Here is a 25584-nt window from a genome sequence, read left to right as displayed (position 1 = left end):
TACTTCGTACAGCCACTCTGGCTGTTATGACCTGCAGTAAATATGATGCATAGCCAGACACCAGCTTCTGGAAGTGTTCCTGAGGAATCTTGGGTCATTCTAGAATCTTCTAGGTCTTGGTGTACATTGAGGTATGATTGGAACCATTGTCTTGATGGAAGATCCAATGACCCCTAAGAATTAGCTTCCTCAAAGAAGACCTGATGTTTTCTCCTGGGTATTTCATGATACTTGAGTGAATCAATCTTACTCCACATGAGGCAGGTTTCCAATGTGAGAGGAAGCACAGCAGTCTCAGAGCATCATTGAGCCACCATAATGCTTCACTGTAGGCAGGGTGTTCTTTTCAGCATATGCTTCACTATTCCTCCTTTAGACAAACTGATGATTTATAGACCCGAAAAGCTCTAATTTTTTTTCATTGTTCCACGGAATAAAATCCCAAAACATCTGTGCTTTACTTTAATGGTTTTGAGCGTATTTGAGCTTTAGAGAAATCAGTTGTTATATTAGTTTGATTGAGGTATTAAAAACTGTTCTTGTTTGATTGATTGCTTGCACAGTGCAGAAACTTTGCAACTTTGTATTTTGGGAATGAGGCTCATGTAAACCCCGGGCTGCTAGTTTGATGTCACTTGTCTATAAATTGGTTATATTAAACAAAGTGCCATAACACAGGGACAGAAATGCTAAAATTACTTGTGCATTAGTACATTGTGCAATGCTATATGTTAAGAATAATTTAGTGTACAGGTTCCAATGCAGCTCATGACATCTGCTCTTTGGGACCTGGACAGATAACTGTGGTAAAGAAGCCACTCGTACTAAAACTCTCACGGATCTCCACAACAACAGCGACCTGAATACCTTTAAAGGTATGCTCACATCCCTCCATGACAAAGCAGAGTTTTCAGCTTACTGTAAAGTAAACCAGCAAGTCTTACCGGCTGATGGGTTCTGTGCAACAACATAACTACGCAGAGTGATGTCCGCAGAGCCACCAGATTCTAGAGGTATTGGATGGGAGTGAAAGTGTTTCAGCATATCAAAGATCGTCTGGAACCAAAGATGCTGTACATGACACTGACCATTCTCATTCAGAGACAATCGCAGGTGCTGAGAAAAAAAAAGGAACAACACTTAAAACCTGTACAATTATTAATTGATAAGCCTTTTCATCGTATTAAAAGTGCAAACTAAAAAGTCATGAAAATATTAATTTTAACATATGGAGTTCTATGATTAGAGTTCATAGAATCATAGAAAGTTAGAGTTGGAAGGGACCTCCAAGGTCATCGCGTCCAACCCCCTACTCAGTGCAGGATTCACCACCAAACCATCTCAGACAGATGTCTGTCCAGCCTCTGTGTGAAGACTTCCATTGCAGTGCGCAGGTGCCGTAAAAGGTCAAAGAGCCCTTGCGTATGCCAACTGCAGTACTTTGCTCTGCCCTCAACATGGCAGATACGCACGCCTGCGCAGGAGTGCGGTGCCGAGGGGACTGTGTGGATGATGCACACGAAGCAAGCAGGAAGGCGGCATCACAAGCAGATGGGAGGCGCCGGACCAAGAAAAGCGACACCCCTTGTACCGGACCGCTCCGCAGGTGAGTATAATAAAAGTTATTTTTCTTCTCTTCCAGGTCGGGTTGGGGGCAGATATACCGCATTATAGAATCCCTGAAAGGTGATGGCCGTATCTTATATTGGCCAAAACTGCTGACAGGTTCACTTTAACAGTGCTGCAGCCAATCAGAGGCTCGGTGCGTCAACTTAGGCCTCTTTCACACTAGCGTTGTACGACGCACGTCGCAATGCGTCGTTTTGGAGAAAAGACGCATCCTGCAAAATTGCTTGCAGGATGCGTTTTTTCTCCATAGACTAACATTAGCAACACATTGCGACGCATTGCCACACGTCGCAACCGTCGTGCGACGGTTGCGTTGTGTTGCATCGGACCGTCGGCACAAAAAAACGTTGCATGTAACGTTTTTTGGTGCGTCGTGTCCAGCATTTCCGACCGCTCCGCCCCCTCCTCCCCGGAGCTCACAATGGGGCAGCGGATGCGTTGAAAAACAGCATCCGCTGCCTCCATTGTGCAGCGCTTTCACAGTATGCGTCGGTACGTCGCCATGTCGCATTGCGACGTGCGTCGTACGACGCTAGTGTGAAAGTAGCCTTAGGCAGAGCCACTCAGCTCAGTTATTGGCTGCAATTCCATCGACGTGATGTATGCACTTCAAACAATCACAGAAACCAGGAGCATCAGTGAAGGCTCAGCGCTGGACCCGGTGAGGGTGAGTAATGGATAACTTGTTTTTCTAAACAAAAAAACAAAAAACTGCAGCCAATGAATGGATTTTACCGAAACAGAAACAACTTTTAAAATCCAACTCTTTTAAACACTTTTTTTCCTTCAAGGTAGAAGTTAACTAGCGGTACGCAGTGATGAACGAACGTGCTCAGATAAGGTGTTATCCGACCATGCTCGGGTGCTAACCAAGTGTCTTCGCTGTGCTCGAATAATATGTTTGAGTCCCTGCAGCTGTATGTCTCGCAACTATTTGACAGCCACAACACATGTAGGGATTCCCTGTTTTGTTAGGTAATCCCTGCAACTGTTGCGGCTATCAAACAGCCATAAGACATGCAGCAGCGGGAACTCTAACATATTATCCGAGCACGCCAAAGACACTCGGTTAGCACATCGCTAGCGGTAGGCTGTGCCCATGCACACAGAAAATATTGGAAGACAATGTACAAACTGGTATGATTTACTGACAGAACTATGTATGGCCAGATAGAACAGAAAAAGTTGAAGGGGAGACCACTTCACTTTACGTGGAAGGCCTCCAAACTGTGCTACCGGTGACCCAGTCCTGTAAGGACCAAAAATGTACAGGTCCTTCTCAAAAAATTAGCATATAGTGTTAAATTTCATTATTTACCATAATGTAATGATTACAATTAAACTTTCATATACTATAGATTCATTATCCACCAACTGAAATTTGTCAGGTCTTTTATTGTTTTAATACTGATGATTTTGGCATACAACTCCTGATAACCCAAAAAACCTGTCTCAATAAATTAGCATATTTCACCCGACCAATCAAATAAAAGTGTTTTTTAATACCAAACAAAAAAACCATCAAATAATAATGTTCAGTTATGCACTCAATACTTGGTCGGGAATCCTTTGGCAGAAATGACTGCTTCAATGCGGCGTGGCATGGAGGCAATCAGCCTGTGACACTGCTGAGATGTTATGGAGGCCCAGGATGCTTCAATAGCGGCCTTAAGCTCATCCAGAGTGTTGGGTCTTGCGTCTCTCAACTTTCTCTTCACAATATCCCACAGATTCTCTATGGGGTTCAGGTCAGGAGAGTTGGCAGGCCAATTGAGCACAGTAATACCATGGTCAGTAAACCATTTACCAGTGGTTTTGGCACTGTGAGCAGGTGCCAGGTCGTGCTGAAAAATGAAATCTTCATCTCCATAAAGCATTTCAGCCGATGGAAGCATGAAGTGCTCCAAAATCTCCTGATAGCTAGCTGCATTGACCCTGCCCTTGATGAAACACAGTGGACCAACACCAGCAGCTGACATGGCACCCCACACCATCACTGACTGTGGGTACTTGACACTGGACTTCAGGCATTTTGGCATTTCCTTCTCCCCAGTCTTCCTCCAGACTCTGGCACCTTGATTTCCGAATGACATGCAAAATTTGCTTTCATCAGAAAAAAGTACTTGGGACCACTTAGCAACAGTCCAGTGCTGCTTCTCTGTAGCCCAGGTCAGGCGCTTCTGCCGCTGTTTATGGTTCAAAAGTGGCTTTACCTGGGGAATGCGGCACCTGTAGCCCATTTCCTGCACACACCTGTGCACGGTGGCTCTCGATGTTTCCACACCAGACTCAGTCCACTGCTTCCTCAGGTTCCCCAAGGTCTGGAATCGGTCCTTCTCCACAATCTTCCTCAGGGTGCGGTCACCTCTTCTCGTTGTACAGCGTTTTCTGCCACATTGTTTCCTTCCAACAGACTTACCATTGAGGTGCCTTGATACAGCACTCTTTGAACAGCCTATTTGTTGAGAAATTTCTTTCTGGGTCTTACCCTCTTGCTTGAGGGTGTCAATGATGGCCTTCTTGACATCTGTCAGGTCGCTAGTCTTACCCATGATGGGGGTTTTGAGTAATGAACCAGGCAGGGAGTTTTTAAAAGCCTCAGGTATCTTTTGCATGTGTTTAGAGTTAATTAGTTGATTCAGAAGATTAGGGTAATAGGTCATTTAGAGAACCTTTTCTTGATATGCTAATTTATTGAGACAGGTTTTTTGGGTTATCAGGAGTTGTATGCCAAAATCATCAGTATTAAAACAATAAAAGACCTGACAAATTTCAGTTGGTGGATAATGAATCTATAGTATATGAAAGTTTAATTGTAATCATTACATTATGGTAAATAATGAAATTTAACACTATATGCTAATTTTTTGAGAAGGACCTGTATACAACTGACAGGATGAAAACTAGACATAGCCCTACCTGGCAGCTAAAAGGGCGAGACACTCAATTACCCGCCAGGTCAGTAGGACATATGTGTCACTTACAGGAGATAGATTCTGAATCAGAACCAATACATGTGGTCAGAGTGGAAAAATCCAACTCAGAAAAAAAAGGGCATAAAACTGGTCTTTGTAGACAAGCTCTCATGAGCTCATGAACAATTCACCTCAATGTAGAGTAAAGACTACGCTCTAATGCTAAAGATCAGCGATGGGAAAATATATATATTAGAATCAGCAATAGAAACTGTGATTTGAAACGGATCTGCACATTGCTTTTCTATGCGGTATCTGAGCAAAATGTTAACCATGTTGTAGAATTTAAAACCTGCAAAGCCATTATTATTCTGCACAGAAATAATATATAAAATACGCCATTCTTTTGCATTAGTTGTCGAATTTCAAAGGATTCTCTCAGCATCTGGATACGGTATCCTAACAGAATCCTGAATGTAAGAACTGGGTAGGAAACCTGATCAGTTACTTTATGAGGAGCATATTTAAATTGGGATTTAAACAGAAAGTTTTCATCTTGAATGGCGCATACACTACTTACGGTCTCTTGTTAGCTTTTCAATAGATTGGAGGACTTATTCCATAGCACACTTGCCTTTGCTTTGCCTTGAAAGTTGAAAGTGAGCACATACTCTCCTGGACGCGTTTCACTTTGCCTGATGACAAACAGTCCATGACTCCGAGTTCCACCCGCGAGCACAAGCTGGGCGGCCTTTATTCTCGACAGTGTCCCGTGGAACCAAGGATACTCCAACAGATTTATCTCTGCATCTTTCTCCCCTTCTTCACCTAATGCCACAAAGGTTTGAAATAAGTCATTTCATTGTTAAAATACTACTGTAGTTGATTGACTTGCATTATGCATTCTCCAGGGTTTTAAGGGGTTCGTCACTTTAAGCAGTACCTATTTGTTAGAAGGAGAAAACCCAGAAGTAATTTTTAATTTCCCTGAAGAGCCTCCACAGGGAAAATTAGGCACTACACTCTGCCCATCCAAATGAATAGGATGTCTGCATAATACAGGACAGGTATTACCACTCTGTTCTTCGCTGGGATTAAGAAATAAGGATTCTAATCAGATGACCACCTTCTATTAACTTATAATTGCCCAACAGGGAATATGAAAACAGGTTCTAAACTGGACAAGCCCTTTAAGCCAAGGAAACCACATTACATATATGACTTAAAGGACAATTTTATTTGCACGCAGCACAGAGAAAAAAATGACGCCTCATTGAAGCACAAAGATGTACAGAGATGAGCCGACACTCAATAAATGAGTGTTTGTAAGAATGCACGATGCTTATGGGCTAATGCCCATGTAACCATATTGTTGATCAACTGACAAACTAGAAAAATACTTATTCATTGGGTGATTGGACAATTGGGTGAAACATCAGCAGCAGCAAGAAAATCCCTACAATAAAAGGTTTCGGTGCCTGCAGTGTCAGGTCCCATAATGGGCAGCATGGTGGCTCAGTGGTTAGCACTACAGCCTTGCAGCGCTGTGGTCAAATCCTACCAAGGACAACATCTGCAAGGAGTTTGTATGTTCTCCTCATGTTTGCGTGGGTTTCCTCCGGGTTCTCCGGCTTCCTCCCATATTCCAAAGACATACTGATAGGGAATGTAGATTGTGAGCCCCATCGGGGACCGTTTCAATAAAAAAAAACTGTAAAGCGCTGCGGAATATGTTGGCGCTATATAAATAAAAAGATTATTATTAGGACCTCGAATCTACTAAAGAAGAAAAACACACACTTGCCCCAAGAAAAAAAAAACAACAACTATGAAAAGCTTTATTTACTTAAAAACACTGCAACATTTCAACCCAAGTTTTGTGACTGTCAAGAATTGGGGCTTGAGAAGACCCAAAACTTGGGATGAAATGTTGTGGCCTTTTTTTTGTTAATAAAGCTCTTCATAGCCGATTTTTCTTGGCATTGTAGGGTTTTGGCATAAAAATCATTTTTTCGTGGCAGCACATCATTACTGTGTAAATTTGCTGCCAATGACATGGTGCTGTATGGTGATAGAACAATCATATTAATGACCATTCTGTTCCCATCAGTTGTTGTAAGCCTGTGTAAATAGGCCAGTAATAGAGCACCAAACTGAATTGGTTCCTCCGTTGCGCCAAAAAACAATTTTATTGTAATATGCAAATGAGGGTGCTCAGTGCAATCTTGGTATAGATAATGCCTCTGTGCAACATTGCACCCACTTCCACACTTCCTTAGATTATGGCCAATCCTGCTATGTTGCTTGACAGATTGTGTCAGAGTTATCTAAAGATAATGTATGCATTGTTTCATGTGCTAAGCGAGAAGACACATCACTCTCTCCTCGCTGCATTCATTGCTCGGTTATAGCTGTGTTGTGAGCAATGTCAACTGCAAGAAGAGAGTGAATTGTGTGCCCACTCCTACATAATAACAGAAAAACAGGACTGTGCTGGCACCAGAAAATCATCACAGCGTGCAGTGTGCGCAATGTGAGGACTCACAAGTCTGCAGTCACATAGTGTGACTTGTGGGCTGGACAACCCCTTTAATCTACAAACATTTTTCCAACCGGACAGAGGAAAAAAACCTGCTTTAATTTTACAGAGTGTCCAGGAATTTGACAGTTGCCAACCCTGAAGGGAGGTCGAGCAAAGTCAGTAGAGAGTGATGTGTGTGCTCACTCCTGCCTTACAGAAGGGATAGCAGAGGAGTCAAGCAATGTCAGCAGCGAGGTGAGAGTGATGTGTGTGCTCACTTCTGCCTTGAAGAAGGGATAGCAGAGGAGTCAAGCAATGTCAGCAGCGAGGAGAGAGTGAGGTGTCTTCTCATTTCTGCACAGGGACAGTGATGACATAACGGAGATTTATCTTCATCCAGCGCCATCAATCAATTTAGAAGGAGTAGCCGTAATCTAAATAAGTGGGTGCACAGAGGCATTCAGCTCACTGAGCACCCTCATTTGCATATTACAACAAAGTCGTTTTTTTAGTTAATTATTAAATGTTATATTTGACTAGTTACAACAGAGCAGCAACTCATTTAGTTCCATAAAGTTAGTTGTTAATGATCTTTTCTAGCCAGTTCATTGCTTTTTTTTGGCCGTTTCCATGGTCAGCTCATCTGCTGCAGCCAATTATTTTTTTTTAAATTAAAAGCACAATCCAGGTGACCGTTATTGAGATGAAGCGATTTCTAATTAGCTACTTCGTGTACCTGCTCCTTGGTTAGATGCAGCAGTCTCCAGGGTCTGCAGAAAGTTCTCTAGAGGGACGTGTATCAGGTGGTCTGCTGAAGCATGCTCCCGGCTCCGGATCTGAGGAGTTACAGCAGGTGGCGGATGAGGAATGGCAGACATTGCAGAAACATCCTGACCACACATTTCAAGCGGTCGGTAAGATCCTGATATAAGTAGAAGAATATCTTGCTCAGTGCTTAATGCATGCACCACATTTCACATATTTAATTTACTGAAACCCATCATACAGTTATAAGGATTGATACAGAACTGTAATTGTATGTCAGTGGAACCATCTATTTACTAGTTTTCTAGAGCTAAATTACTAAACTAAGGCAAAAGTCACATAGAAATCACGGAATAAAATATGTAGCAATGGCTCCTAATACATCAAAATATATTAGTGCATACAACGAGCAGGTTTCTCTCATCCCACTGAATTGTGACTGCGCTGTAACAGCAGAGCACCATCCTGGATCCCATATGTTCGGTTTATGGATCCTGCACATAGAGCTGATTACAGGATCATTCATCTTTCTAAAACATGGCCAGAAATGAGAAACGTTATTGCTTTCTGCCAATAGGGCCAAAAACTAGACAGATGATATTAATATTCATGCTTAATTACAAATATGGCCACTGTGAGGTCTGACACAACTCTGGTTAATCATCGACACAAACAGACTAACGATTTTAATCTTCCCGCTGCTCATCCGCTGTCCGTGCTCTTAGTATGAAGCTGGCCGTACACATTACATATCGTAGATGTTAGCCGAACAATCTCGGCTGATCCGCCATACACATAACCCCTACAAAGCAGACGGTCAGCTGATCCTGACGAAATTGGCGGGTTTGGGCTTCTTTTATCTACATATAATCCACTTAAAGATAATGGCAGAGATTTTGGTTGTTTGTGACCAATGATAATTACCGTATTTTTTGGACTTTAGGACACATTATTATAAGTACACCCCAGGTGTAGTTATCAGAAAATAGAAAAAAACATATTTCCTAATAATTAAAACTAAAAAAAAAGAAGAGATGGGGTCAATATCACTGCATTAGGGTAGAAGAGGGAGGTAGTACATCTACTGTTAGAGGTTCTCTGCAGCATGTTTCCTCATATAGCTGTACTGCACACACATTATGTACACTCTGTGCACACATATACATAATATTGCTGCATGAACACGGCATGTGCATACTCAGCTTTGCTGTACACACACACAGCTCTGCTACATGGACGTGTGCACACACACAGCTCTGCTACATAAACAAGCAATAATCGACACGTTTTAAATGAAGTGTATATGTTACCACATTTTGAAGTTCCTTCCAGGTTTGTCACTGAATACATGACCAGAAAAGTCCTTAAACTAAACATGTGTGGATGTGCAGGTCCTGATGGCTGTCTCTCCTGCCCTGCCCCGATCAGACTGATCGGTATGGGGCTGGAGGAGACAGAACTGCACCACTGCATACTTCTCTCTGCAATCGGGAAGGTCGCTATGTCAGCGTTCTCCTCGATCACAGGAAGCAGCCTCCAGGCAATAATACACACAAACTTTTTAGCAACAATTGTTCTTGCCAACAGTGCACCTTATAGTCCAAAAAATACAGTATATAAAATGTGATGATCCAAGGATTGAAATACACAAAATTATCTTTAAAATATCACTGATGCACTTTTAACCAAAATCTTCTTGGATGTGCTTCAGACACTACCACATGATTGCGTATAAACTATAAAATAAATGTATGTAGGTTTCTGCTCGTCCTATACCTGCACTTGCATGCTTGCAATAACTAGTACACCCTGCGCTGTATCGTCAGCTGAGCCCTTATCTAGTCTGGGTTTTCATGTTGCGGCTGCTGTAGGAAGCTGACACCATGCAGTGCACGATTTTAGAGGTATCCAGTCTCTATTCGCAAAATCATGTGCCAATTAGCCAATGCATGGCGGTGTGTTATTTGGCCATATGCAGGAGCTACAGACTGAAAATCAACCTTAAATGTACAGTACATCCTACCAGGACAACTTTTTTGGGACTGCAGAATGACTGGAGAGCAAATGACGGTAACAGATCTATTACGTGTCACCCCCAGCAATCTTCTCAATGACTGGGGAAGGCTGTCTGCGGGGTCACATTTCCCTTACAGTACTAGCTGAAGGAAGAATACAGTAGTATAAGGTGCCCATCATAATAAATAGGCAACAGTGTATTTACCATCTTCTTCATTCTAGTTTTTGGCTAATAAAGGGTGTTCTGCATGCGGAATTCGGAAGGAGCAAGGAATAAGTCATGTGAGGAGCAGAGAGCCTGCGGACGTGTATGATGCTAGTCTCTACCTAGGTCACTGACTTTGCAATGCCTTTTTCAGCACTGGCTGCTGGTTCATTTTAATCAGCATCATAGAATAAATCCTTACCTTCAGCAAGAAACTCACAGCTACATGATGAGACGCGACTGGGCAGACATGCGCCCTGCTCACAAGAAGAAAGTTCAATGTCATCTCCACTATCTCTGCAAGGAAAGAGGCTACAATTTACCTGTGTTCCTAATGTCACTGGCGATTTATGTACTTTCAGGATCATAAGACGCATTAACTATATGTTGAGAGAATAACAATCTACCATCTTTCCTACTAAACAAAATACTAATGTGACATCTGACATGGCAACATTCGCTATTGTCACATTTGTTAATATTGCCATTATTTCTGTAAAAGAACATTACCGGTAATTCTAAAACCATAAGTGTTACTGCTTTATCAGTATATGGCAAATTTTAGGTTAAAGAGGTTTTCCCCCCACTTTAAAAAAAAGGTGTTCCTCAAAGGATTGCAGACATGTTAAAGAACAAATACAGGTAGTACTCACCGGCTTTCTGCCGCTGCTCTGGTCTCGGTGTTTTGGAACATCACCGCTGAAGCCAATCACTGAGCTCAGCTGATATAGACAACATGAGACGCTGAGCTCAATGATTGTCTGCAGGGATGATTGGCTGCAGCAGTGATGTGCGCTGTAGTTGTGTGACGTCTTCACTGCAGCCAAAACACAGACTGATGCAGTGGCAGAGAGCCAGCTCTGGACCGGAGGAGGGTGAGTACTATTTGGGTTTGTTCTTTTAAATGTCTGTAATAGTTTGGGGACAGCTTTTTTGAAAGTGGAAAACCCCTTTAATCATTTTTACTGTCAGGAACAATCTATAATACTTGCTTTATATCAAATTCTATTACACATAATATCTTGTGACAGTAACATTCATGATATGTAAAATACAGCAGGAAACAAAGAACAGACTCAAGAACACCCAAAACTACATAGTAGTGCATAGTAAGCGTAATATAATGTGTGTGAGTACATTAGTAGTAACGTCAGTCGACCCCACTAATTTTAACAGGACTGGACGAGCATTAAATGAACAACCCAAAGTCTAAAAATTTGGGAAGCTCTTTAAAATGTAAAGAAAACAAACATGGATTGATTTGGAAATCTCTTACTGCAATTTTTTATTCACAGCAGAACATAAGACACAGATCAGAAGGTGAAGTTGGACATTTTTTTATTTTCTTTGAATAAATTAACTCATTTAGAAATTGATGGCAACAACAAATCTCAAAAAAATTGAGACATGGGTGGCCATATCTACCATTGGGCAGTATCCCCTCTTCTTTTTACAACAGTCTGTAAACATCTGGGAAGTCAGGAGACCAATTGCTGAAGTTTCGGGAGAGGAACGTTGTCCCATTCTTGTCCGATGTAGGGTTCTTGCTGCTCAACACTCCTGCATCTTCTTTGCCAGATATTCTGTTTCATAATGTAGCAAATGTATTGTATTGGTGAAGGGTCTGGACTGCTGGGGGCCAGTTCATTACCCGAACTCTTCCTCTGGGAAGCCATGCTGTTGTGATGGATGCAGTATGTAGCTTAGCATTGTCTTGTCTGAAATAGATGTTATCTAAATGAGAGAATATGTTCTAAAACCTCCATATAATGCTCAAGATGTGCAAGTTGCCAATGCCATAGGCACCAATACAACCCCATACCATCAGAGATGGAAGAACTCTGCGCTGATAACAAGCTGGATGGTCCCTCATCTGTGGCTTCCACCAAAAAATTCACATTTTGACCTATCTGGCCACAGAACAGTTTTCCATTTTGCCTCAGTCTATTATAAGTGAGTTTTGGCCCAGAGAAGATGGCTTCGTGTCTGGATTGTGTTGATATTGGGCCTATTCTTCGCATGAGAGAGTTTTCAATGGCATTTGTGGATTGAACATACAACAGGGTTCACAGACATTGATTTCTGGAAGTATTCCTGAGTACATGCAGTGATTTGCATGACCGTATTATCCTTGTTTTTAATGCAGTACCTCCATGACATCCTATAGATGACAAGCATCCAATACTTCACCTGGTCTCTTGGGCACATAGATTTCTCCAGAATTTCTAAAGTTTGTGATGATATTATGTATTGTAGATGATGAAATATTCAAAGTGTTTGCAATTTTACATAACTGTATGGAGCATTATATGGGGCATATTTGTATATGGAGAATCTTATGGGGCCATAATGAACTGCATGGAGCATTATATGTGGCACATTTGTATATGCAGCATTATATGGGGCATATTTTAATATGGAGCATCTTATGGGGCCCATCATGAACTGTATTGAGCATTATATGGGGCTCCTGATTCAATATGGTTATTCAAAAACACTTAACCTACTGATGTCTCAATTAATTTTACTTTTATTGGTATCTATTTTTATTTTTGAAATTTACCAGTAGCTGCTGCATTTCCCACCCTAGGCTTATAATCGAGTCATTAAGTTTTCCCAGTTTTTTGTGACAAAATTAGGGGGGTCGGCTTATACTCGAGTATATACGGTAAGAGAATACAGCAGCACTCTGTAAGCGCTAAGATGTATGCAAACATTGAATATATGAAATTTGAACTGCATTATTGCTATATAGAATAGGTGACCTTTTCCTGCTTGATGGGCTCTCATGAATTGGCCAATTTATGCCCTAAGTACCTTTATTTTTATAAGTATTTTCTATATTGCAGTAATGCAGTACAAATTTCATATATTTAATGTTTGCATATATCTTGGCGCTTACAGAGTGCTGCTGTATTCTCTTGTCTTTCTTAATCATACATCATAAATTCTGAAAATGAGCAAAAACTGGTGCAAAACTGTGGTTTCAAATCTACGCACATAAAGGGTTAATATATTTCACAAAACACTCACCCTGGGTCTATACAGTCCTGTATATCAGCCACCCAAGAATGCTTCTGAAGAGAATCAATGGTTTCTAAAATATACTCTGCGCTGTTCTCTACCTGAGGAGCAAAAACACATAAATCAGGTTATTGAATAATAGCATTCGATATTCAGTGCAATTATTCATAATCACATATAATTCCCATGGAGTGTGATCCTGCTATACATAAGCAGGTGTTTATATATGTATTTTTATGAATATATATATATATATATATATATATATATATATATATATATATATACATACATACATACACACACACAGTATAATTTACACATATGTATACACACTTTATATTCTGTCTCTATAACTTACTAGACATGCTTAAAAACAAGTCATCACAAATCCATCTGGTCTCACTTCTGATTATGCCTCTGTCCCCCATGCTTTATACTGCAGTTCTTGTTAAGATTTGCCATATATAATCCCGAGGTCTCTATTTATTTATTTATTTTACTCACTTATAGAGCGCCATTAATTCCATAGTGCTTTACACACATTATCAGCACTGTCCCCATTGGGGCTCACAATCTATATTCCCTATCAGTATGTCTTTGGGAGAACCCGGAGGAAACCCACGCAAACACGGTGAGAACATAAACTCCTTGCAGATATTGTCCTTGGTGTGATTTGATCCCAGCGTGGCAAAGCAATAGTGCTAACCACTGAGCCACCCTGCTGCCCATCTCTTTATTTCTACTATAGGATTACTATAATTTCTTAGCAGCTAAAAGTGAGGTAATTGAAGCTCAGTAAAGGGAGGAGTAGCAGTTTCCTTGAAAGGTTCTGATTTTATTAGCACGTACATGTGAGTACATTAATATATTGAGCATGTATGATGTCAGTTTAAGGTGATGAATCCATCTGATGACTGCCCTGCACTTATCCCCTGAATGCAGTGATACTTGCTGGATGTATAGTCATCTACTCCACTTGTTTTTTGTGTTCCCGTTTATATAAATGGTTATTCTGCAAGAAGCAAGTAGTCATAACTAGGTGATTGTTGTGTGTTCAGCTCTAGGGATCCCGAAATTATGGCCTCTATATCCTTGTTTTGAATGGAGCAAGGATGTGCATGCTTGACCTCAGCTCCATTCATTGTATAAGGGACTGCCGGAAATAGCCGTGAACTGTACTTGGCAGTCCTATAGTCAATGAATGGAATGGAGGCTGAGAATACGCACCTCTGCTCCATTCAGGACGAGAATCTGCAGAGCCCGATCCTCGGGTTTTAGAGCCCTGATCTTGGGATATTGGGGATCTCAAGGGTTGGACCCCTCAGCGACCAGAAAGTTATCCCCCATCCCATACAAAGGGCCAAGAGCGGACACAGACAGAAGAGGGCCCTTGTGGAAGAACAATACATGGGTTCTTTGCAGTCCAACAGCTCATTATAATCCACAATTCCTCTTGTTTTGGAGGTAGAATTGGGCCCCTTTAGATATGGGGCCCCTGTGCGACTGTACAGTTTCAGTAATGGTAGGTCGACCCCTGCATAGAGCATAACTTGCTTTTTTGAGATCTTTAACTGTCGAGGGCCTTGTTCATGTTTTCTTTGTGTTTATTTCACCATATTAATATCTTTTTATATCATTTTACTATTTTATTTATGTTTTTAGTCATCCTAGGGGACTTCAACCTGAGACAGTTTAATTGCTTGTACTATATAGTAAAATTAAAGATCTGGGACAAAGCTTTATGAAAGGCTCCAAGACGATGGTAATGGTGGAGTTCAGAAAGCCCCTGAAGCCACGGTAAGACATCAGTCCTTAGTATCACAGGAGGGGCATGAGGGGCACACACTTAAAACCATATAAATGTCACTCTCAGAGACAGACAGCAGCATCTGATTGATCCCTGATGAAGGAATACGTCCTATTCCGAAACTAGTAGGAAATTGGTCCACCGTGCTATCTGTAGCAAGTCACGTGAGCAATCACATGACAGTGACGTCACGCAAGGTCCTGCAGAGACAGAAAACCGAGAGCTGCACAACAGCGCATAGTCGCTACTAGCAGTGAGCGAGCATAGGGCTGTTTGCCGCCGGCCGGGGCACTGCCTGGAGCCCGCTCACGTGAAAGCAAAAGAGGAAAAAAAACTCCACCGAAGCCGCATTTTTCCACATTTGGACTTTTACAAAGACCGATTAAAGGGAACTGTGGACATTATCGACTATACCGCACCAGGTAAAAAATCAATTTATTATCTTGCTCAGAATTTCCTTATGGTAATGTCGTGCTCCACGGTGGAGCTATTTTAAAACACAGCACAAACTTATTTTTTAATAGTTTTTTAAAGTCATATAAAAGGTGCAAATACTTATTGTTTTTTGGAGGTATTTAGTGGTCACAAAGCTGGAGAACCCAGCGCAGATTATTTTTATATATATATATACCTGTCAATAAAATATCTGCCTACTATATTCCCCTACACCGTGTAATTACATGATCTGTAGGATGTAGACACTAATTCCGATGCTACATATTACCTAATCAGTATCTCAGGCTGATAGACTTCGGTCCTCTTAGTTATGAGCTGAATTCATTATGGACGTCCATCTTCTCATGGTTTTGTGGCTGGTCGTATCCTTTGTTCACCTTATGAGATCTGTTTAGTCCCATTCATACATCAGGAAATGCCAGAATACCCATAGACAAGCTCACCAAAGAACTAATAATATGCCACGGGATGGGTAACATGTCTTGTCCTTGTCCCCAGGTGCTCCCCTGTCTGCTAACAAATCAGTTTTCGGGCTTGCTCACACTGGTGTATGTCCTCTCCTGCAAGAGAATCACTCGGATGACGCTCAGATCAGTCTCTGACAGAGTTTGAGCCGAGTGTGATCTTATGATCGTAAGGGAATCACATCACAGGTGCAGAGAAGAAGGAGAACTAAATTTCTCCATCTTCTCCATTGTCTCTATGCGCGTACATCGGACAGTACTGGGATTACATAAGAGTCCAGTCCAATGTTTCCCACGCACCCATAGTCTTGTATTGTGATCTGAATATCAGAGCCATCTCAGATCTGAGCTGGCCCAAGTGCACCGCATAGCACTGGGCCATGTCATACGTCAGTGTGAGCGAGGCCTTATGGTATGTGTACACAATATCTTACACACACACAAACCCGCATCATTTTGGGGACAGACATTCCACAAATTACAGAAACAGGTTTAACTGTAACGCCACAGCATTACGGAACCAAAACATACCTGCGTTCATAGAGTCACTGCCCGACACATGACGCCTGTGATTGGGCGGTATGTATCAGCTGTCAGGTTCACTTTATTAAGGCCCTATTGTCCATTGCTTACACAATAGTGAGATAATTCAGGTATTGTCTAATTGTCATTATTTCTTCTCCCTCATAATTACCGTATATGAATATTAAACATACAGTGCCTACAAGTAGTGTTCAACCCCCTGCAGATTTAGCAGGTTTACACATTTGGAATTAACTTGGCATTGTGACATTTGGACTGTAGATCAGCCTGGAAGTGTGAAATGCACTGCAGCAAAAAAGAATGTTATTTCTTTGTTTATTTTTTTTTTAAATTTTGAAAAGTTTTTTCAGAGGGTCATTTATTATTCAACCCCTCAACCCACCAGAATTCTGTTTGGTTCCCCTAAAGTATTAAGAAGTAGTTCAGGCACAAAGAACAATGAGCTTCACATGTTTGGATTAATTATCTCTTTTTCCAGCCTTTTCTGACTATTTAAGACCCTCCCCAAACTTGTGAACAGCACTCAGACATGGTCAACATGGGAAAGACAAAGGAGCATTCCAAGGCCATCAGAGACAAGATCGTGGAGGGTCACAAGGCTGGCAAGGGGTACAAAACCCTTTCCAAGGAGTTGGGCCTACCTGTCTCCACTGTTGGGAGCATCATCCGGAAGTGGAAGGCTTATGGAACTACTGTTAGCCTTCCACGGCCTGGACAGCCTTTGAAAGTTTCCTCCCGTGCCGAGGCCAGGCTTGTCCGAAGAGTCAAGGCTAACCCAAGGACAACAAGGAAGGAGCTCCGGGAAGATCTCATGGCAGTGGGGACATTGGTTTCAGTCAATACCATAAGTAACGTACTCCACCGCAACGGTCTCCGTTCCAGACGAGCCCGTAAGGTACCTTTACTTTCAAAGCATCATGTCAAGGCTCGTCTACAGTTTGCTCATGATCACTTGGAGGACTCTGAGACTGACTGGTTCAAGGTTCTCTGGTCTGATGAGTCCAAGATCGAGATCTTTGGTGCCAACCACACACGTGACGTTTGGAGACTGGATGGCACTGCAATACGACCCCAAGAATACCATCCCTACAGTCAAGCATGGTGGTGGCAGAATCATGCTGTGGGGCTGTTTCTCAGCCAAGGGGCCTGGCCATCTGGTCCGCATCCATGGGAAGATGGATAGCACGCCCTACCTGGAGATTTTGGCCAAGAACCTCCGCTCCTCCATCAAGGATCTTAAGATGGGTCGTCATTTCATCTTCCAACAAGACAACGACCCAAAGCACACAGCCAAGAAAACCAAGGCCTGGTTCAAGAGGCAAAAAATCAAGGTGTTGCAGTGGCCTAGTCAGTCTCCTGACCTTAACCCAATTGAAAACTTGTGGAAGGAGCTCAAGATTAAAGTCCACATGAGACACCCAAAGAACCTAGATAACTTGGAGAAGATCTGCATGGAGGAGTGGGCCAAGATAACTCCAGAGACCTGTGCCGGCCTGATCAGGTCTTATAAAAGACGATTATTAGCTGTAATTGCAAACAAAGGTTATTCCACAAAATATTAAACCTAGGGGTTGAATAATAATTGACCCACACTTTTATGTTTAAAATTTATAAAAATTTAACTGAGCAACAAAACTTTTTGGTTTGTAAGATTTATGCATCTGTTAATAAATCCTGCTCTTGTTTGAAGGCTCTAACTTATTTGCATCTTATTAAACCTGCAGGGGGTTGAATACTACTTTTAGGCACTGTATACAAACTATACTAAGGTATGTTTATAAAAGTTATATTTTAATTACTCATACATTCACAACCTTTTTCTCCATTTATCACAGTAGCACACAGGGAATACAATTTAAAGAAATCTCATCCAAATGAGAAAACAAATCCACACTTTATATATTTTAAAACTAATATATCAGAACAAAACATATCACACAGAAGTGACTGGAGGCCTTAGGGCCATGTAAGAGGTTGTCAAGGACAACAGAAATACTCCAATACGTATGTGCAAAACCAGGAGGACAAGGAGTAGAAATAATCTGTTTAAAAGATGTATAGAAACATTTTATTATAATTACATCATATCACAACAATTCAGTAAGAATAGACATCATATAGACAAAAGAATTTGGAATGAAGGACTCGGATAAAGTAGGTCTGAGGTCAACACAAATATAGGAATCAGGGAATCCCATTCCTAAGTGAAACAAGAGGGGTCAGCATTCCAGGGGTTAAAGATGTAGCAAAACCAAGAGATATTAAGTATAGCAGCATATAAACTATATTTTAGGGAAAAGTATCAGCCAACTACCAAGGTATAGATAGGGGTACACCTCAAATGAATGTGTAAAGCAGCACAATGCTGCAGGAACGCTCCTTACTTATGTTATTCGATGTGTGACGTCAGACTACACAGCCCCAACGCACGTTTCGCGTGAGCTTCCTCAGGGGGCCATAATAGTATGTGTGTATCCACCATTTTATATACATACCCATCAGCTGTTTGTTAATTAGGACATAGTCGGCGGCGCATGTTGCATCACCCTCCAGCTGCCCATGCGACGCGAGGAGTCAGGAAGTTGTCGCTATGGCAACCGTAACTCGCACGTGTCACACCTCAGGCGCCGGAAGCGATGCTCTGGAACACAAGCATCATGGGTATGCGCACATGTCCATCTTGGGAAAGGTATCGCAGGATCAGGGAAAGCTTCAAGCAAACGTAAAACCTCTAAGTCGTGTGGAGGATCAATTAAATCAGTCATATACATGCAGACCAAGTAAATAGGGGGCCGTAAAGTGAACAGAGCAATAAAAGTGAATAAATGCATAGAATATTGAACATGAGCAGTTAAAGGACATTAGAACATAAAATATGTAGCATATAGGAGAAAACATCATTGTATCAAGTAAGTCCATATAATCCATAATAGTAACACACACACACACACACACACACACACACACACACACACACACACCTCACAAAATTAGAATATCACCAAAAAGTTATTATTTCAGTTCTTTAATACAAAAAGTGAAAATCATACACAGTGGGTACGGAAAGTTTTCAGACCCCTTTACATTGTTCACTCTTTGTTTCATTGCAGCCATTTGGTAAATTCAAAAAAGTTCATTTTTTTCACATTAATGTACACTCTGCACCCCATCTTGACTGAAAAAAACAGAAATTTAGAATTTTTTGGAAATTTATTAAAAAAGAAAAACTGAAATATCACATGGTCATAAGTATTCAGACCCTTTGCTCAGACACTCATATTTAAGTCACATGCTGTTCATTTCTTTGTGATCCTCCTTGAGATGGTTCTACTCCTTCATTGGAGTCCAGCTGTGTTTAATTAAACTGATAGGACTTGATTTGGAAAGACGCACACCTGTCTATATAAGACCTCACAGCTTACAGTCATTGTCAGACCAAATGAGAATCATGAGATCAAAGGAACTGGCCGAGGAGCTCAGAGACAGAATTGTGGCAAGACACAGATCTGGCCAAGGTAACAAAAGAATTTCTGTAGTACTCAAGGTTCCTAAGAGCACAGTGGCCTCCATAATCCTTAAATGGAAGAAGCTTGGGACCACCAGAAGTCTCCCTAGACCTGGCCATCCAGCCAAACTGAGCAATTGCGAGAGAAAAGCGTTGGTTAGAGAGGTAAAGAAGAACCCCAAGATCACTGTGGCTGAGCTCCACAGATGCAGTATGGAGATGGGAGAAAGTTCCACAAAGTCAATTATCACTGCAGCCCTCCACCAGTTGGGCCTTTATGGCAGAGTGGCCCTACGGAACCCTCTCCTCAGTGCAAGACATATGAAAGCCTGCATAGAGTTTGCTAAAAAACACTTGAAGGACTCCCAGACTATGAGAAATCACTGAATGGGAGGATTTGTGGGTTATGATCCGCGCTGCCAGCTCATCCAAATCAGACACAATGTACAATTGAACAGTGGTTTATTCTATGCGTTTTGGAGTGCATATGACTCCTTCCTCAGGAAAATACCACAAGTATTGACTTTGGGCCAATATGCGCTTGCCATCACCCCCTCTAATACCAGTGCGGATTCTATCAATGCCGCATATCCTTAGATCTTTAGTGTTACAATTATGTAACTCTCTAAAGTGCCTCGGAAGAGTTTTTAGGGCACCCACATCACTCACTTCACGGGCTGCTAGGATGTCCCTCATGTGTTAACATGTTCTTACCCATATCTCCCGTGATGCAAGTGCCACATGGATCAAACTACAGGTTCAATTAGCGTAGTATACCACATGGGATCCCTGATCTTAAATTCACGGGAGCCGTCTGCTGAAGTGAATGATGTGGCCCTCATCAAGTTTTTACAGGCCAGGCAACCCCCACACGGGTAAAAGCCTAGTCTTGGTTTCCCTGCCCCGAAGCAGTCCAAAGGATTAGCAATATAGTGGCTGTTCTCCAGGATATCTCTGAGGTTCCTGGATCTCTCTTGCTGTCATCATGGGTGATTTGGGTATGGGCCTACGTTTGGACAAGATTGCTTGCATTGATGGTTATGCTTTGAGATAAACCTGGTCACAACTTGACAAGAGTTCTTTTTGGTGGCATTTTTAGAGGAGTGGTTAGGTTGATTATAAGAAAGAAGAGTTTGTCGTGTTTTTTTAGCCCTCTCAAAACTATTTCTAATACTTCTCTTACTGTATCCACATCCTAGAAATCTCTCCTCAAGGTCCAGTGACTGTTTATCAAAAGAATCAAGTGAGATACAGATTCTTCGCATGCGGAGAAACTGACCTACAGGAACAGCTCTGATGTTCGAACCTACATGTACAGATGAAGTGTGGAGTAATGCATTGACTGAAGTCTCTTTTCTGTATACATCAAGGTGGATCTACCCATTGGTCTGGACCTGTAATTTAATATCAAGGAAGGAAATCTCTGGATGGTGGTAGGTATACGTGAGTCTAATGTTGGAGTCACTGCGATTCAGATTGGACATGAACATTTGTAGGACATCAACAGTACCCTGCCAAATAAAAAGAATATCATCAATAGAGCAGTACCAGCCCAAAATTTGGGGGGAGACTATGTCCTAATTATGAAACATCTGTTGTGTACATACATAAGATGGTGGATACACACTATTATGGCCCCCTGCGGAAGCCCACACAAATCGCGTGTTGGGGCTGCATGGTCTGATGTCACACAGGGAATAACATGAGTAAGGAGCATTTCTGCAGCACTGTGCTGCTTTACACATTCATTTGAGGTGTACCCCTATTTATACTTGGGTAGTTGCCTGTTTTGTTTCCCAAAATATAGTTTATATGCGGCTATACTTAATATCTCTTGGGTTTGTTATATCTTTAACCCCTGGAATGCTGACCCCTCTTGTTTCACTTAGGAATGGGATTCCCTGATCCCTATATTTATTGTGTTGACCTCAGACCTACTTTATCCGAGTCCTTCATTCCAAATTCTTTTGTCTATATGATGTCTATTCTTACTGAATTGTTGTATAGAAACATTTTACTATAATTACATCATATCACATCTTTTTGATCTGTGAACCGGAGATATGTTCACTTCTATTTTCTTACACATATCTGATATCACATCCCCTAGATGAAGCAGTAAGCGAAATATAAGCTGGGATACATGCATCACAGAAGAAAATCCAGCTCATCACCTGCAATTCCACACTTCTGGAGCACGGATAGCACCTGGGCAGGGTGCAACATCCAATAGAGAAAGCAGAAGAATCCAGCTCACAGATGAAAACCAAAAATCCACAGGGATGTATATACCCCCCAAAAGTGCATTTTATCATCCAAGGTACATCTCATGCACACACATTGGTTTTTGTGTGATCAGTATTTTGTGCTTTGCTGTGTTTTTTTGGACATAGAGCATGTCACTTTCAGCATTTTTGCTGCGTTTTTTCACCCATTGACTTGAATGGGTGTTGAAAAAACACAACAAAAAACGCAGCAAAAACGTAGGTATCATTATTTGCTGCATTTTGCTGCTGACAATTCAAGCACATTAGCATGGACAAAGAGGAAAAAAACCGCAGCAAAAAAAAAAAAAAACGCACCAAAACCTGCGTTTTTGATGCAGCCTCTTTCCTGCCAAGATCATCAGGTTTTTCTGCAGAAAAAAAAAGCAGCAAAAACGCCCTGTGTGAACTTACCCTTAACATCTCAAAATCGTCTGAAAACTTTTAAGCAGCAAGTTGCAAGAGTGTTTGTTGAGAAGTGTGATGTTAGGTGGAAGCGATGGGGGTTCTACTCCCAACTGCTTTTCCAGGTTTGCACTGGTCTGGAGTCATCTGTTTGTGATGAATTTTGAAAAGAACTCACAGGAGATGCCGGGGGCGTATAGACAATGCAGAAGACGCCGGGGGCGTATAGACAACGCAGGAGACGCCGGGGGCGTATAGACAACGCAGGAGACGCCGGGGGCGTATAGACAATGCAGAAGACGCCGGGGACGTATAGACATCGCAGGAGACGCCGGGGATGTATAGACATGACAGGAGACGCCGGGGGCGTATAGACAATGCAGAAGACGCCGAGAACGTATAGACATCGCAGGAGACGCCGGGGATGTATAGACATGACAGGAGACGCCGGGGGCGTATAGACAACGCAGGAGACGCCGGGGGCGTATAGACAACGCAGGAGACGCCGGGGGCGTATAGACAACGCAGGAGACGCCGGGGGCGTATAGACAACGCAGGAGACCCCGGGGGCTTATAGACATTGCAGGAGACGCCGGGGATGTATAGACATGACAGGAGACGCCGGGGGCATATAGACAACGCAGGAGACGCCGGGGGCGTATAGACAACGCAGGGGACGCCGGGGGCGCATAGACAACGCAGGAGACGCCGGGGGCGTATAGACAACGCAGGAGACGCCGGGGGCGTATAGACATCGCAGGAGACGCCGGGGGCGTATAGACTTCGCTGGAGACGCCGGGGACGTAAAGACATTGCAGGGGACGCCGGGGATGTATAGACATGACAGGAGACGCCGGGGGCGTATAGATATGACAGCAGGGGCTGGGGCATATGGACATCACAGGACAGGCTGGGGGCATGTACACATCACAGAACAGGCTGGGGCTGCGGCTGCTATCATGGTTAATGGTGGGACTGTAGTGCGAGGCGCAGAGCACTGACTCTAAGGTACATCAGCATCTTCAGTGTATGCACCGCAGCATTCTGTACTGAACACTGTGTGCTCATAGTCTCAGGAGCAATTAAAGGATCCATGGACAGCAAAATGCGTCTGCCAGCCTGAGCACGGCGGTCTCCAGGAATCTGCCATAGGGCCACAAACAGCGTATGGGCCGGAGGTTCCCCACCCCTGCTCTACATGATAGAAGTGTCAGTATCTATACATGTGTCTTCAAAAAAGTTTTACCTTCAGTACAAACGTGTTGTCCTTGTCAGGCATCTCCAGCGGCATCGTAGTGCGGACCTCAATAATCGCAGACAGAGGAATGCTTACTTTAGGCTTTGATGACTGTAAGAAATAAATGAGCGTTTTATTACCATATAGAAGTATGGCTCCAGTAGCTCAAGTCTTATCACTGGCATTAACATAAAAGTACAGGAAAGGAAAGAAAATGAAATTTCTCCACTGCCATAATAAAAGAATATTTCCAAACATGAACCCATGTGAGTTGGCACCTAAATGATGTCTGGGCAGCCCTCATGTGACTGATGCGCTGTGTTGAGTAAGTCAGTAACAGTAAGTGCACACATTATTTTTGCTCCCTTTTTTGCGGTGGCTCTCTGCTATTCTTTCCTACACAATAAAACCACTTAGGCTGTGTGCTCAAAATTAGTTTTTGCAAGGTCCAAAACGCAACATCTTACAGTTCCTGCAAAGTGGATGGGATTTATAGAAATTTCCTGCCTGCTGAGCATTTTTTTTTACTGAAAAAGAAGAAACAAAATTCCAAGTGCAGTGAAATGGTGAAAAAGTTCAATTCAGCCATTGTTTGAGTTTGTGTGGCAAAAATGATCCTTTACATCAGTACAACTAAGTTGACACCGAACTTGACACTATAGTAATTTTATATTTTTAGAGTTAATTAATTTTTCATTTCTTAATGTACAGGACATTTTTCAGTATTGCAGTATATAATAAAAATAAAGATTTCCTATGCAGGCCAGCTACAGGCTATGGTTCATAGGAGTAAAAAAATGGCTGCTTTTAGCATTAGGATTGCAAGTATTTCATCACATTTTCCAAAATTTACAACATCTATATGGTTAAACAGCAGCGAACAGAGATAGCTACTGTCATTGCTGTTAGGCACAGGTGTAGGTTGTATGGCACAGCCGGGCACCAAACCTGTCTGGACAAGGTTTGGCACCTGAGACCAGACAAGACACCTGCCATGAGATAAGAGGTATTGGTTGAGAAAGGCTGAAATAAGCACTGTCTGATGGCGTACATAACAATGTTATTTTGGGTTGTGTCTAGTAAATTAGGGTCTATATGAACATCAAAGAATACGCTGGGAGACTTGCAGACAACTCTTCTGCAAAATGCTGCAGGCAGCTGCCACAAGGGGGAGCTAGCTGCACATGTATTTGTATTGTAATGATGGCCTTTAAATATGTATTTACAGGGATTGAAAGAGGACCTGTGAGCAGGATATTCAATGTGTAACTAAAGGTATGAGTAGAAGACCCCTTTAATGCTTATTACGTTCATACCTTTCTAGTAGCATTTATTTGGAGCATTTTTGAAGTTTTATCCTAAAGAACATAGGGGCAGGGGTTTCACTCACAAGCTCTAGTGTTGTTCCCACCCACCACCCGCCTCTGGTCATTGAATAGAAGGTCTCTTTTCGCTCAAAGACCGGTCTCCCCTGTGCAAGCGTCATTATTGCCCGGGTTCGTTAAGTCGGAAGCCGGCGCCTGAGCAGTGAGCTCCTGATGGCGCTGCATGTAATACAAGTCAGGTAGTAATAATAATAATAGTAATAAAAATCAATTGGTACAGGCAAAAACAGCAAACTACGGCCATCTCGTGTCTACTGACACTTCTATGCATCTCCGTGTGCCACGCTGCAGCGTTTTATGGGATTTTGGATTTATGTGTCAATGTTTGTTGGTTTCATATCTTTTATTCATTAATTTGAGGTTTTATTTTTGAATATTATGTTTTGCGTCTATACATATGTGCTGACCTATTGGTTGGTGAGATATATTATACAGTATAT

At 42.1% G+C, this 25584-nt stretch overlaps 1 protein-coding gene across 2 annotated transcripts in view; it reads right to left on the bottom strand.

The window, feature by feature from the left end:
* SH2B2 (SH2B adaptor protein 2) overlaps positions 1-25584 on the bottom strand; it is a 137068-nt gene that overhangs the window by 4070 nt on the left and 107414 nt on the right. For both annotated transcript variants that reach the window (XM_077294438.1, XM_077294439.1), the window contains 6 exons: positions 23769-23870; positions 13085-13176; positions 10254-10348; positions 7802-7987; positions 5179-5372; positions 945-1116 (listed from right to left, as the gene is read on the bottom strand). In XM_077294438.1, coding sequence (XP_077150553.1) covers positions 945-1116; positions 5179-5372; positions 7802-7987; positions 10254-10348; positions 13085-13176; positions 23769-23870 — 841 coding nt within the window. The remainder of the gene's footprint in view (positions 1-944; positions 1117-5178; positions 5373-7801; positions 7988-10253; positions 10349-13084; positions 13177-23768; positions 23871-25584) is intronic.

The sequence above is a fragment of the Ranitomeya variabilis genome, chromosome 3 (genome assembly GCF_051348905.1).
Source record: "Ranitomeya variabilis isolate aRanVar5 chromosome 3, aRanVar5.hap1, whole genome shotgun sequence".
Lineage (NCBI taxonomy): Eukaryota > Metazoa > Chordata > Amphibia > Anura > Dendrobatidae > Ranitomeya > Ranitomeya variabilis.
This window is presented reverse-complemented; position numbering and strand designations above follow the sequence as displayed.